Raw genomic sequence first — 14279 nt, 5'->3', positions numbered from 1 at the left:
TGACCACGCCTTTGCGTGTGTGTTGGGAACAAGTCACTGCCGCCACCACTCTTTGGCAATTTTTTTATTTAATTTTATGTTTTGGTTGATTTTTATTTTTTTCATGGTTTCAATTTTTCTGACAAATTTTTTATAAGAGAAAATATTTTGACTATTTGACAATTAATGATTTGTCGTTTTGGTGTATTTGTAAATATATGTAATTTTTTAAATGAACCTTTGAAAATCATGATAATTTTTTTTTAAAAAAAAATGAAATTTTGAATAATTTTTTTTATAGGTATACAATTTTTAACCTATTATTTTTACCACCTATTTTTTTTTCTACTATGGGTTTTGAAAGTATTAAAATTAATTAATATAATTTTTAAAATTTAATTATTTTTAAAAATAATATCAGAAGGGTATTAGAAATAGGTACGAAGAATATAAAAAAAGTATAAATAATAATATATATTAACTCAAATATAAAAATTAAAATAATGGGAGAAAATTTCTTATTTATTATAATTTTTCAATTTAATAGAAAAAATGAGGAGAAAAAAAAGTTATAAAACATGTCTGATTGTGTAGTGAAAATTATGGGAAAGAAAATTAAATTTATAAAAAAAATTATTTATATTTTTTTTCTTGTTTTTATTGAAAAAATATATATTTTTTAACACTTTTAAAGTATTTAAATATGTATAAATCATTTTATTTTTATTAACATTTTACAAAAAAAAACATAGCATGAAAACTATTTTCCTAAACTCCTCCATTAGGTGGAGGATTTAGGATTTAGGCATAATAAAATAGAGTGGTAGGGATAAATCTATGATCCACGTGGATGATAAGAGCAAGGCCCCGTTTTGGTGGGTAGAAACGAATCACGATGTATCCAAGGGAGAGGGAGGAGGACCACAAATTTCCTCCCTTTAAAAAAAACTGTCCAATCCATGGTCGACGTGTTACTCATAATCCTCTTCCCTCAAATCATTCCGGTTCGGGCCAATCAATGGCTGGCACATGGCATATGATTTGGGTGATAGGGGACCATCCATTAGTGTCTCATATCCATACATATCGAAACGACACTGACGTCATCCGTTACCAATTACCAGCCCAATAGTACAATGGTGGTGCCTCTGTGGCACAACAGACTGTGATTTAGTTTTTATTTATCAGTTAACACCTGAAACCTCCGGACGGGCCCACCTTATAAACATGTAGATGAGTTGAAGGCATTGAGATGAAGAGTCGTGAGTGATAATCCAATCCATTGCGCGCATGGTTTTGGTGATTTTGATTTGACTCATTGGAGAAGTATATGTAAAAGAAATGAGATGAAGTTGGTGGGAATGATCTAAGATGGTCAAAATAAACAAGCAAGTGTACGGAGGTTCACTTGATATCTTCCATGAGGTGGGTGGGGTTTATTTGTTGATGGCTAAGTGACTATTGGTGTGGTACCCTTTTTTGGACCGTTTCTAGCTTATTGGTTTTGTAGTATTCATGTATGTATTTAGTATTAAAATATCTCATCCTATTTTCATTAGCCTCTCTTCATTCGTTAATCCATTCAGATAAGGAGGCCGCTTTTAGTCATACTATAAATGCAAATTTTTTAAATTTAATAATTCGGTCACAATTTTTAAATATTTATTTTATAAAAAAAGAAACGGTTCCTGAATGGCACAGAAACGGACCAAGAAGGCGCGGCCCGGACGGGGTTACTTTGGGCTGGGCATTGGGCCAAATTGAAGATAAATGTAGCCCAAATGAACCCGACCGAGTCCAAACCCGAACCCATTTATGTGCCATATTCCCTTTCCTATTGTTGGTACAGGCTACAGCCCAAAGCACAGTGTGAAGTGGCCAACCCTCGCCATCGCAAATGGAGTCGCTAGCTTCTTCTGCTACAGTTCAACTGCTGTCGCCGCCGTCTGGCCTCTCAATAAACACCACTCCCAAACCTAGAAACTCAGTCGCTTTCAAACATAGAAGCAAGCAGGTGTGGTGCACCTCCTCTTCAACCATGAAGACATCGGCCACTGATCCTTCTACGAAGAAGGCCAAGGAGGCAAAGCTTTGGGGCGGACGCTTCGAAGAGGGCGTCACGGACGCGGTCGAGCGCTTCACCGAGTCCATTTCTTTCGACAAGGCTCTCTACAAACAAGATATTATGGGGAGTAGGGCTCATGCCTCAATGCTTGCTCACCAGGTTCCTCTTTCCTTTCTTTCTTATCAGTTTTATTCATCATTGTGTTTATTTCTGAGAAACCGGATGAGAGTTGAGCCCAAAAAAAAAAAAAAAGAGAAGAAATTGTTTCTTTATTTGGTTCTTTGTTTTTGTTTTTTGTTAACCAAACATTGTATTTCCTTTTCCTGGAAACCAAACAGGGAATTAGGGGTTTGATTTTCTGAATTTTGAACGGAATTGTCTTATAAACTGTCTGGTTAATTCATGGTGGAAAAAAACAAAAAATAGTTGTATTAAACTTAGGCCAAATTTCGTCTCTTTCAGCTGAGTAAGAGGGATTATTGAAATGCATGTGTATTAATGATTTATTTCTGCGCTGTAGGGCTCGAGAAAGTATCCTATATTGTAGTGATAGCGTTAGGATGATCTCATCCAATATCTGTTGATGCATTGATTTTGTAGGGATTGATCAGTGTTAGTGATAGGGATAGTATTTTGCAAGGTCTTGATAAGATAGAGAGGCGCATTGAAGATGGTGAGTTTGTGTGGAGGACTGACAGGGAGGATGTGCACATGAACATTGAAGCAGCACTTACTGATTTGATTGGTGAGCCTGCGAAGAAGCTTCACACAGCTAGGAGTCGTAATGATCAAGTCTTGACTGATTTTCGCCTGTGGTGTCGTGATGCTATTGATAACATTGTTGCTCACATCGAACATCTTCAGGTTTTATAATTTCACTTTGTTTGGGTTTCTCCTAGAACTTGATATTTCTTTTAGAAAACAAATTCAATTCAATGATATTCTTTACTCATGGTTCCCAAATTTTCATCTTTCATTGCATCTATGAGTAATGATATCTTCAATGACATTAGTTGTTATTCACCGAGAAAAAATTATGAAAACTCATTCATTTTGTTCAATAGTAGGATTATAGGACTACCTGATTATTGTTGCTACAGATTTCTGTTGTAATGCACCTATTAAGTTGCATCTCTTTGCAAGAGAATCTGAATGTCATTACTGGTTTATCATCCTAAGTGAGCAAGTAGGGATTCTTCCTTTCATTTTTGCTTTTTTAACATGCCACTCAGCCATATGCTCTTAATTGTGATCTAATGTTGAGGTGGCTTTGATTTATTTCCCCACTGATTTATCATTCTTTAGCTACTACTGGTGATAGGCTATTCACTCTTGTGGCCTTTGAGTTTGTGCACCAGTTTGTGTTGGTGTATACAGTACCAACACAATGGGGGATGCAAGAGGGATTTGAGGGGGGCCAAGTTCATTGAAGTTCTCAAAACCTCTCCCTTTGCTTTTACAGTATTGACAATGAGTGCAATTAAAATAATAGGATGCCTCCACCACTAAAATATTTGTGTATTTTAGTTTGTTCATTTGATTTCCTAAGGGGAAGGTTCTTGAATCCATCCTTGATCTTTGATAGAGTTGATAATAGCCGCAATTTTCAAAGATGACTTTACTTTGAAATCACTACAGCGTTAACTGTATCTTCATTAATGGAAGAAAAAATGAATACCATGCATCTGTATTGACCTGATAATATTTTTCTGACACTTTCATGCTTCATTTTTGGTCCTATTTAGAAACCCTTCTTTATAGCCCCCTGCCTATATGCGTTCACGTTATATCAAAAGAGCACTTCTTATTGTTCTGTATCATCTAATCAATTGCAAATCACATGCTTTTGTAATTCTTGCATATGCCAAAAATGTGTTCATCTACCTCTTTGTGTGGCTGTGTCCCGCTGCAAATTAGTCAATATCAACTTTAATATTATTGTTTTCTAATAGAAGATTACAGCTTTCTTGTAGTGATTTCAACAGATCAGACATGTCCTACTTTTACCATAATATTCGTGTATGATGGCATTAAGTTGCTCTTTTTGGGTTAGTTGATCGCTCATATTTTTGTCGTTTATTGGATCAAAACAAAATTTATAACCTAATTCACTATTCTATAGCAATTTGTACCCGATCAAAAATGGTTTTAGTACAAACTACCGTAGTATAGTGGTATTTAGGTATCGTCCACAAGGATGGATTATTCTCGGTAATTAAGGCTTGAACGAGATGATGAGAAATGATGGTGATCAAATGGAATTTACTTGAAATTGCATGATAAAATCTCAAGATAGCAATGTATTCAAATTGAATTGAAAATGAAGTGTAAAAGAGAAGAAAATTTATAAGATGTGAGATTCTCGGAGTTAGGATTTTCTAGAGAGCAATTTCCATGGTGAATAGGTGTTGAGATCTAATTTTCATCAAGTTAGATTGAAAACCTAAATTCTCATCTAAACCGATTTTTTATTTAGCTTTAGATCTAGATCTAATTTCTCTTAAAATTAGGTAATCTAATCCAAGAGATCAATTTGAATCATAAATTCAATTCATCTTAAACTATCTTCCAATGATTCACACAATACAACTATTCAATTTCATCAAATCTAGCATTAAGAATTTGATGAATCTACCTAGCTTGCATTGTAGCAATCATTCAAGACAATTTGAAGAGAAAAATCCCCAAATTTCAATTAATCAATCAATTGGATCTAATTACCTTTACAATTCAGGCTCAATTCTCTAATTCACCATAGATCTCGCCTTTAGATCCTCCCTCCTCCGAGAAAAACGTGATTTAGCCACTCATGCTTGGAGATTTGATCTCACAAGACATGTTTGGCTACCGAGAAAATAAGAGAAACTGAAGGAAAATGGAGAATTATATAGAGAGAAGAAGTATGAAAAGTTATACAATTAGAAAATGTATCAAAAAGTTTTTCAATGAGTTAATCCCGTTTCTATTTATAGGCCAAGGTAAAAATGACACTTGGCAACATTCTAGAGGTCTTCCGGATGCTTCTTCATCAAGGAAGCTGGAGGAAATGAATTTTCGCATGAGCCCTAGCAATCTCGCATGATGGTGCGAAGTGGAGAATGCAACAGCTTCCTTTTCGTTCTTCTGGAGCGTTTCGCATGACTGTGCGAAAATTTCGCATGGTCATGCGAAATTACTTCCTCAAAATTTCCTCTTATGCTGCAGCCACCTCCCTTCTGTCTCATTTCGCATGACTGTGCGAAAATTTCGCATGGTCATGCGAAACCAACAATTATGCTATTCCGGCTCCTCTTTACAACTTCTCTCATTTCTTCATGTTTAATCCATCTCCACCACCTTCAATTAAGCTTCAAAGCTTGGTTCAAGTGCATTTCCTCTTCCTCATGACCACATTATGTACCCTCCTCCATTCATTTTCCATTTGTCACTCCATGCTTCAAAAATCACCTTAAAATATCTCCAAAACTCAACAAAAACCATTAGTATCACTTGCAAGGGTAGTAATGTATTACTTGGGCAAATTAGGCATAATTACTACTCAAAAGGTGTAAAACACATGAAAGTTAGTATCTAAAATATGTGGTTTTTGAGTAGTAATCATTAGTGATGCAAAAAATGGGTTTTGGGGAGAAATAGGCTGGGTGGATTAGATGGTGCATATCCACTGCCTCGTTTTCTATTCTGGTTAACGGTTTTCTAACCGGTTTTTTCCGGAGCACTAGGGGGTTAAGGCAAGGAGACCCTCTCTTCCCTTAGCTTTTTGTTTTAGGAATGGAGGCTTTAAGTAGCCTCATTAACAGAGCAGTGAGAGGGGGTTTTCTATCAGGCTGCAGGATAAGGGGAAAGGAAGGCGTTGGGATCCAAGTTTCGCACCTGCTGTTCGCTGATGATACGTTGGTCTTCTGTGAGGATTCCCAAGAGCAATTAGCTTTTTTAAGTTGGTTATTACTGTGGTTTGAAGCCACTTCTGGTCTGTGTATTAATTTGAACAAAAGTGAAATTTTGCCGGTGGGTAGAGTGGAGAATGCTGAGTTATTGGCTGCTGAGCTTGGCTGCAAAGTGGGATCTCTCCCTTCCACTTATTTGGGGCTCCCTTTGGGTGCTTCGCATAAGTCGGTGATGGTTTGGGACGGAGTGGAAGAGCGGATGCGGAAGAGACTTGCCTTGTGGAAGAGGCAGTTCATTTCTAAAGGTGGAAGAATTACTCTCATTCAGAGCACTTTGGCAAGCATGCCTATCTACCTTATGTCCTTATTGCGTATGCCAAGAGTGGTTAAATTAAGACTTGAGAAAATTCAAAGAGATTTTCTTTAGGGAGGGGGAGCGTTGGAGAAGAGGCCCCATCTTGTAAAGTGGGTTATTGTTTGTTCTCATAAAAAGAAGGGTGGATTGGGGATTAGAAATCTTTCTACTCTCAATAGGGCCCTCTTGTGCAAATGGAGTTGGCGTTTTGTGGTTGAAAGAGATTCCTATTGGAAGCTTATTATTAGTACGAAGTATGGGGTTGAAAGAGGAGGGTGGAGTACTCGCGGGGTTAGGGAGGGCTATGGGGTGGGGCTTTGGAAGGAAATCAGTAAGGAAGGTTTGTTACTGCTCAACAATGTTTCATTCTCGGTGGGGGATGGAAAAAGGGTGAGGTTTTGGAAAGATATTTGGTGCGGGAACATTTCCCTTTGCTAGGCCTTTCCCTCCTTGTTTGATTTAGCGGTTTCTAAATATGCATGGGTAGTGGACTATTGGGATTCAATGGGGGAAGAGGGAAGGTGGACTCCCCGCTTCCTTAGACCTTTCAATGATTGGGAGGTGGAGAGATTCCTTTCGTCCATTCAAGGAAAGAGGCTAAATGCTGATGTGGAGGATAGGATGGTGTGGAAAGAGATGAAAAATGAGATTTTCACTGTAAAGTCCCTTTATAATTCTCTTGTTTATAGCTGTGCAGTCCCATTTCCATGGAATGTTATTTGGAGTCCGTATGTTCCTACAAAGGTGAGTTTTTTTGCTTGGGAAGCTTCATGGGGGAAGGTTCTTACTCAAGATCGACTTAAGAGGAGGGACTGGATTTTAGTTAACAGATGTTCATTGTGTTGTGCTGAAGAGAAGACGATAAATCACATTCTTGTTCATTGTTCTAAGGCGAAGGTTTTGTGGGATCTTGTGTTTTCTTTATTTGGTGTTAATTGGGTCCTTCCGTTTACAGTTAGAGACACTCTCTTAGGCTGGTATGTTTCTTTTAAGGACAAGAAACATAGAAAGGTTTGGCGGGCAGCTCCTCTTTGCTTATTTTGGAAGGAAAGAAATAGGATAGTTTTTTATAATGAGGTCCTGTCGATTCAAAGATTGAAAAATTCATTTGTTTGTAATCTCTTTTCCTAGGCTAAATCTTCTATAGTTGTAGGCCCTTTAACTTTGTTTAACTTTGTGGACTGATTGGGTTCTTATTGAGGGTCGGTGAGTGCTTGTCCCTTTTGTTTCCTGTTTTTAGGTGACACTTGTAGACTCCCTGTATGCTCAGGGTCGCCTTTCAAGCACCCTTTATCTAATATATCCTTGTACGTTTATCTAAAAAAAAAAAAAAGTTGCTCTTTTTGGGTACATGAATTTTTTAAAATGAGGTTTTGACAGATAAATGCTTTATGATCTTTTGATATTAATATATTGTTTTATGTTCTCTACAGGTTGCATTAGTTACCTTGGCTATGAAGAATGAGAACTTGATTGTTCCTGGTTATACACACCTACAAAGGGCACAACCAATTTTGCTGCAGCATCTTCTCTTAGCGTATGTTGAGCAGGTTTGAATTAATTCATTTGTTCACAATCATGTGTTTTTGTGGAATGTTTGTATGTGTTTTGACTTAGGCTAAGCAAAGAGATGATGGCAGGCAGGCTATGCCTGTCATTGTGTTTATTGCTGCTAGTTGATCCTGGCATAAATTTTAACATTTTGTCTATACAAGGGCTTGAAATATGGGGGGAAAAGGTCAGTTTCTGATACAAAGCACAGTAGGATGAGGTATTAATGTAATTTATTTCTAGTGTCAGCTTCTACAGCTAATATCAGCTTTTATATTTTATTGGTGTGGGTTTGTGATTCCTAACCCCACTATATCTAATATCAACGTCTATATTTAATTTCAGTCTCCAACAAAAGCAGCTGCACACCGTATTTATGTGGCTCTCATGCATGATATGCTGAACTGATTTGTTACCTATTAGGGTTTAAAGAGGGGGATGTCTATTTACTGGACAAGAATTTTTCTGGTTTAAAAACATGCTGTATTTCTCATTTTTCCTGAAAAGTGAGTCTTCCCATAATATGTTGTCTTGTAGCTTGATCGTGATGCTGGTCGTCTACTGGATTGCAGACAGAGGCTGAATTTCTGCCCCCTAGGTGCATGTGCATTGGCTGGCACTGGCCTTCCCATTGATAGGTTTATGACTTCGCATGATTTAGGATTCAATGCTCCCATGAGAAACAGGTATGCATTGAAATGATTCTTGGGACTTAGAAAACAGTGACATTGTAATTTCTGTTGCAACATCATGCAGATTGGTGTCATTTTCTACTGGTGACTATAGTATGAATTTTAATGCTTTTCAGTGACAATGAGCAAGCCAGTTCAAGCTGGTGATGATTTTCAAATTGATTTGTCACTTTGGTTATTTATGACTATCTAAATCTACTTCTCTGGAATGTACTGTGCAGGGGACTGTGAGAAGGTTCACTCTTGGAATTATTAAACTCATTAACTAGCTCATCGGCTTTGATCAACTCATGATCTTTGGGGTCTCATTGTGCACAATAGGGGGGGTTATTCCATAACCATTTGTCATACTTCTCATGAATAGTGGAAGTCTATGGAAGCATCACCATGTACTGGTGCATTGACTTAACTCAGTAGCACTTGTTTTTGCATTAGTTGAGTTGAGAGAGTGTTCATAGATGATAAGGATTAAGAAGAAAGAGAAATACAAGGAGCAATTATTGAAAGAAGAAAAAGAAAGAGGGGTACTCAAAGAAACAATTTGTCTCAAAGGGAGGACAAGGATAAAATGGTGTGGACAACATCTAAGAGTGGAGCTTTCTCAATCAAGTTGCTTTATTCTATTCTAGAGCCCGGAGGCTCTTCTTTGTTCCCTTGTGGTAGTATTTGGAGGGCAAATGTGCCTCCTAAGGTAGCATTCTTTGCTTGGGAGGCTTCTTGGGGTAAAATCTTAACTTTGGAGCAACTCCAGAGGAGGGGGTACTCTTTGGCAAATAGGTGTTTTCTATGCCTTTTTGAAGTAGAGACGATGGATCACCTTTTACTTCATTGTGTAAAGACGCGGGCCTTGTGGAATCTTTTTTTCTCGTGTGGCTTGGGTTCTCTCTGGTTCAATGAAGGAAACTCTCCTTGGGTGACATGGAGCGTTTGTGGGGAAAACCCGTAAAAAGGCTTGGCAAATGACCCCCTTATGTATATTTTGGTTAGTTTGGAAGGAAAGGAATTTGTTAGCTTTTGGGAATGAGAAGCTTTCGCTTCAAAGACTGAAATATTATTTTGTATGTAATTTTTGGTCTTGGGTTATGGTGTTTATAGTTTTGAGCCTTTCTTCTCTTGTTAGCTTTTTTGAGTGACTAGGCTCTAAGTAAGGGTAGGTGATGTGTTAGTTATTTCTTCCTCCCTTGGTTTCGAGCCTTTGGGCTACTTTTGTATACTCCCTGTATACTTAGAGGGCGCTTTTTGGTGCTTCCTCTTTCCATTTAATATAATTCCCTTTATCTATCAAAAAAAAAAATTGTCTCAAATCTTGTACTGGGTGATCAGGTCTCAATTTGCTCTTCCTAGTACCTTTTACCATGGGGATTCTTCACACTTATCCTAACAGCCACATATGGCAGGGAGCATTAAGCTTTACCTTGATGTATCTTCTCTTGATAACCCCTGACCAATTGAGGATTGGAGGTTTATTTAGGGTGCACAAGACAATACCATTCTCTTGCTTTGTTTAAGACAGCTGATTTGTTTTGGCTATTAAGCAGAAATATTGGCAGTATGCAAAGGCTTAAAAGAAGTGTCACTTTGGCTTTGAGGGATTTTCTAGTGCAAGCAATGCTTTGGGAGTGGTTAAGCGGTTCAGACGGGGTAGTTTCCTCAGTGTACAGAAAAGCTACAGATTGTTACAACAGTCTTGGCTCCCTATATATCTTAGGTTGAGAGAGGTTAATCAGTGTAAGAATTTCTTAACAAAAAGTGGAGCTTATCATTCTGGAGACTTTTAGAAGGCACTATATCCTCCTTGATATACCAGTCTCTCCTTTCTTTAAGACAGCTAATTGAGTTTGTCTATTAAAGGATGAATCTTGCTTGTCTTGAAACGCTTAAAAGAAGTGTCACTTTGAGGGATTTCCTTGTTTAAGCATTGCTTTGAGAGTGGTTGAGTGGTTCAAACAAGGTAGTTTCTCCTTGGTGTTTCAGCTGCGCATGTTCAGAAAAGCTACAGATCTCACCACCATCTTCGCTCCCAATATATCTTAGTTCGAGAGAGGCTAATCAGTGGACAGATTTCTTACCTAAAAGGGGAGCTATCATGCTAAAGCCCTTAAGAAGGCACTATGTCTTCATTGATTTCTTCTTCTCACCTCTGGTTAGGTATCATGCTAGAGACTTTTAGAAGGGAGATTTAGAAGGGGCATTATATCTTTCTTCTTCTTCTCACATCATGCTAGAGACTTTTAGCAGGCACAATATCCTCACTGATTTTAGTTATCTAGTCTCCTCTTCATCTTCTCAACTTTGGCTAGGTATCATACTGGAGACTTTTAGAAGGAAAGCTTTTTGATGGCTTTATATCCTCTAAACCTACAGAGTTGCCTTCTTCTTGTGGAGCTTTTAAAGTAGAGCTTTTAGAGTTGCCTTATTATTTTCCTTTAAAAGTCGGGAGTGCTTTTCTTCATCTTCTTCTTCTTCCTCCTTACCAAACCTTTAAAATTAGGGTTTTGACTTCTTCTTGTGTAGCCTTAAAACTAGGGCTTCTTCTTCTTGTCAAGCCTGTTTTCTTTTGATAGACGAAGACAAAATTGAATTGATAAAATGCCAAAACAGGGGGTGCACCCTACGTATACGGGCAATATACAAAGAGAGCCAAAACAAGGTTGCAAAAAGAAAGAAAAACCTAGAGAGGTAAAAAGCTAGCCATCATGTCAATCACCCAAAAAACCTTTTGAGTTGCCTTCTTCTTGTGTAGCCTTAAAAGTAGGGCTTGCCAAACCTTCAAAGTTGCCTTCTTCTCTGCCCCTTCAGAGTTGCCTCCTCCTTTTTCTTCACTTTCTACCTATTCTTCTTCTTTTTCTGCTTCTTCTGATCTCTCAGCTTCCTTTCCAAACCACCTTCTTCTTCTTCTTCTTTGCCCCATCATCTTCCTTTCCAAACCATCCTTTCTTCTTCTTCTTCACCTTCCTTTTCAAACCTTCCTTTGCAGTTCAGAATTGCCATCTTCTTGTGTAGCCTTAAAGGTAGAGCTTTTTTGGAAGGATCTCTCACCTTCCTTTCCGGTTTAGAGTTGCCTTGAGACGATTAGTTTTGATGGTAGAGATTAACATACCATTTTAGGTAAGCAGCATTCATCAAATGATTCACCATCTTTACTGTGACAAAAGAAATAATAAATTAGGTTTATAGCAACATCATCTGGGAAGATAGGCATTACCAAATTATTCACTGCCTTTATTTTGTTTACTTATTTGTTTTTGGCAAGTAAATTGAACTACTCACTGTCTTGTAGTGTGAGAAAAGAAATAATAATAATTCCCTTGGTCTACAGTTATGTTGATCTGCCCCATGGAATCACCCACAAATAGTGGTTTTTGATCCTTTGCATATGGTATTATTTAAATTATAGTTGGGAAGAGGGAATTGCTGCCATTCTGTTTGCTTCTATATCTGTTATTTGCTTTTGCATTCTCCACAATCTGGATTTCTTGAATAATTGGTTACATTTCATTATTAGCATTGATGCAGTTTCAGACCGAGATTTTGTGTTGGAGTTTCTTTCTGCTAATTCCATCACAGCCATTCATCTTTCTCGGCTTGGTGAAGAATGGGTATTGTGGGCTTCAGAGGAATTTGGATTTCTCACCCCAAGCGACTCTGTTTCAACCGGAAGTAGCATAATGCCTCAGAAGAAAAACCCAGATCCCATGGAACTGGTTCGTGGAAAATCTGCTAGAGTTGTAGGAGATCTGGTTACACTTCTCGTATTGTGCAAGGGCCTTCCACATGCCTATAATCGTGATTTGCAGGTAAAACTTCCATATGTTCAGCCAGTGATAATAGGAAAACCAATTGTAGAGGTTTGGGGGGTTGTGAGGGTGGGTTGAGACTTGGATCTATTTCAGCCTATAGATTCTTACATATCAGAACAACTATCTATGGTCTTACATCCAGCACACTGTTTATGTTGTTCATCGCGGTTTATATCAGGATCTATGCATTTGCTGAGCTTCCTTTTCCTGTGTTTTTTGGGATCTCAACCTTTTTATTTTAATCATGGAAGTTGTTTTATCTTGCAACAGGAAGATAAAGAACCTACATTTGACAGCACTAAGACAATAATAGGGATGCTTGAAGTGTGTGCTGAGTTTGCACAGAACATTACCTTTAATCGTGAGAAAATAAAAAAAGCATTACCTGCTGGTCATCTTGATGCCACAACACTTGCAGACTATCTCGTGAAGAAGGTAAGTCATTTTCTTAGAAATCTTCGATCTATTTTCTTTTTCACCTGTCAGAAGGACATTTATATTTCTTAAGTTATTAAGTTATCAACATGCCTATACAAGCAGCACCTCTAGTATTAATCCTGCGGGTCTAAATACATACTAGTCATGTAAAAATGATTGTATGTTAAAAACCAACCAAAGGATTGGTTGCCACAAGTGAGCACAGGAGGATAAAGCTGACTACCACCTGCAAAAATCTGTTTAGCAACAGTGTGCGTGTGGATGGTGCTGTCAGCTTTCTCGATTAATGGCTAATAAATGTGTATTGCTTTGATATCTGTCCTCTTCCAACCACTTAAATCTTCCATTTTGGTGAAACAAGAAGCTGCCATGGATATAATGTCAGGAAACCTGGGAGCAAAAAGGATAATATCAAGGGGGGATGATCCTGAATGGAGACACTAGTATATATAAGCAGTAATGTTACACATCCATGTGATTTAAGTGTTGCATTAGACACTTCCAATGGTAGTCATAGTTCTTTTTGGCAGCAACAGAGCTCCTTAGTTTTAGCAAAGGTGTGGTTTATAGGATTTGACATGACCTAAAACCAACATAGGCAGCAACCTACTTAGTTTTTGCCAGGAGGTTGTAGTTCATAGTTTGTTCCACATGTTCTACAAATCAACTCTCTCTCACATTCATGTTATGGAAATGTCTATTAAACTATTCTCTACTCTCACTCTCATTCATTTTATGAAAATGTTTACTAAATTATCTGTTGTGTACTTTTCTTCAGGGAATACCCTTCAGAACTTCTCATGACATAGTTGGAAAGTCTGTTGCCTTGTGTGTCTCAAAAAATTGCCAACTCCAGGACCTGAGTCTTGATGAATTGAGAAGCGTAAATCCAGTGTTTGACGAGGATGTATACGAGTTCCTCGGAGTAGAAAACGCAGTAAAGAAATTCTGCTCATATGGTTCCACAGGTTCAGAATGTGTTGCAGAACAACTTGACTTCTGGGTTACTAAGCTTCAAATCAACACAGCTGGACATAAATAGTGAATGGTGCCAGAGATCAGTACGTTGAAGGGGAATGCTTGTTACATTTGAGAAACCTTCACAATAACTTTTAATGGGCACAGCGGAGGGCACCAAAGAACTTGGCAGTGATGTTGTAATGCTCAGGAAACTGAAATATTGCTATTACAAGGAAAGAACTGCTGTTGGTGCTGATCAAAAAACAAACAACGAAGAACTGCTGTTATGAAATTAAAGCTTATTTTAATCTGAGAGTTCTCAAAACAACCTCAGCTGGCATAACATTTTGTGACATTTCCATTTGTAGTTTGCCACTGTTTAATTGGGTTTGTAGTATTTGTGTTGAGGTGGTGTTGGTTTTGTAGATTGGAGATTTTTTTTCTTTAAAAAAAAAAAAAAAATGGAAAATGTTTGACTTCATCCTCCAAGGAGACCTATAATGAATTGGGATATAGTTTTCAAGATTTTGACTATACAATGATATAACACCA

At 37.7% G+C, this 14279-nt stretch overlaps 1 protein-coding gene across 1 annotated transcript; it reads left to right on the top strand.

Annotated features, from left to right (window-relative positions):
* The first annotated feature begins 1826 nt into the window (after positions 1–1826).
* Positions 1827–14250, top strand: LOC117907189 (argininosuccinate lyase, chloroplastic). Its single transcript, XM_034820632.1, has 7 exons — positions 1827–2203; positions 2645–2908; positions 7720–7836; positions 8375–8523; positions 12035–12326; positions 12600–12764; positions 13546–14250. The coding sequence occupies exons 1-7, from the start codon at positions 1877–1879 to the stop codon at positions 13807–13809; spliced, it is 1578 nt and encodes a 525-aa protein (XP_034676523.1). The 5' UTR covers positions 1827–1876; the 3' UTR covers positions 13810–14250.
* Positions 14251–14279: the final 29 nt, after the last annotated feature.

This window comes from Vitis riparia, chromosome 18, assembly GCF_004353265.1.
Source record: "Vitis riparia cultivar Riparia Gloire de Montpellier isolate 1030 chromosome 18, EGFV_Vit.rip_1.0, whole genome shotgun sequence".
In the NCBI taxonomy this organism is placed as follows: Eukaryota; Viridiplantae; Streptophyta; class Magnoliopsida; order Vitales; family Vitaceae; genus Vitis; species Vitis riparia.
The sequence above is the reverse complement of the archived record's forward strand: the minus strand, read 5'-3'. Positions and strand labels throughout refer to the sequence as shown.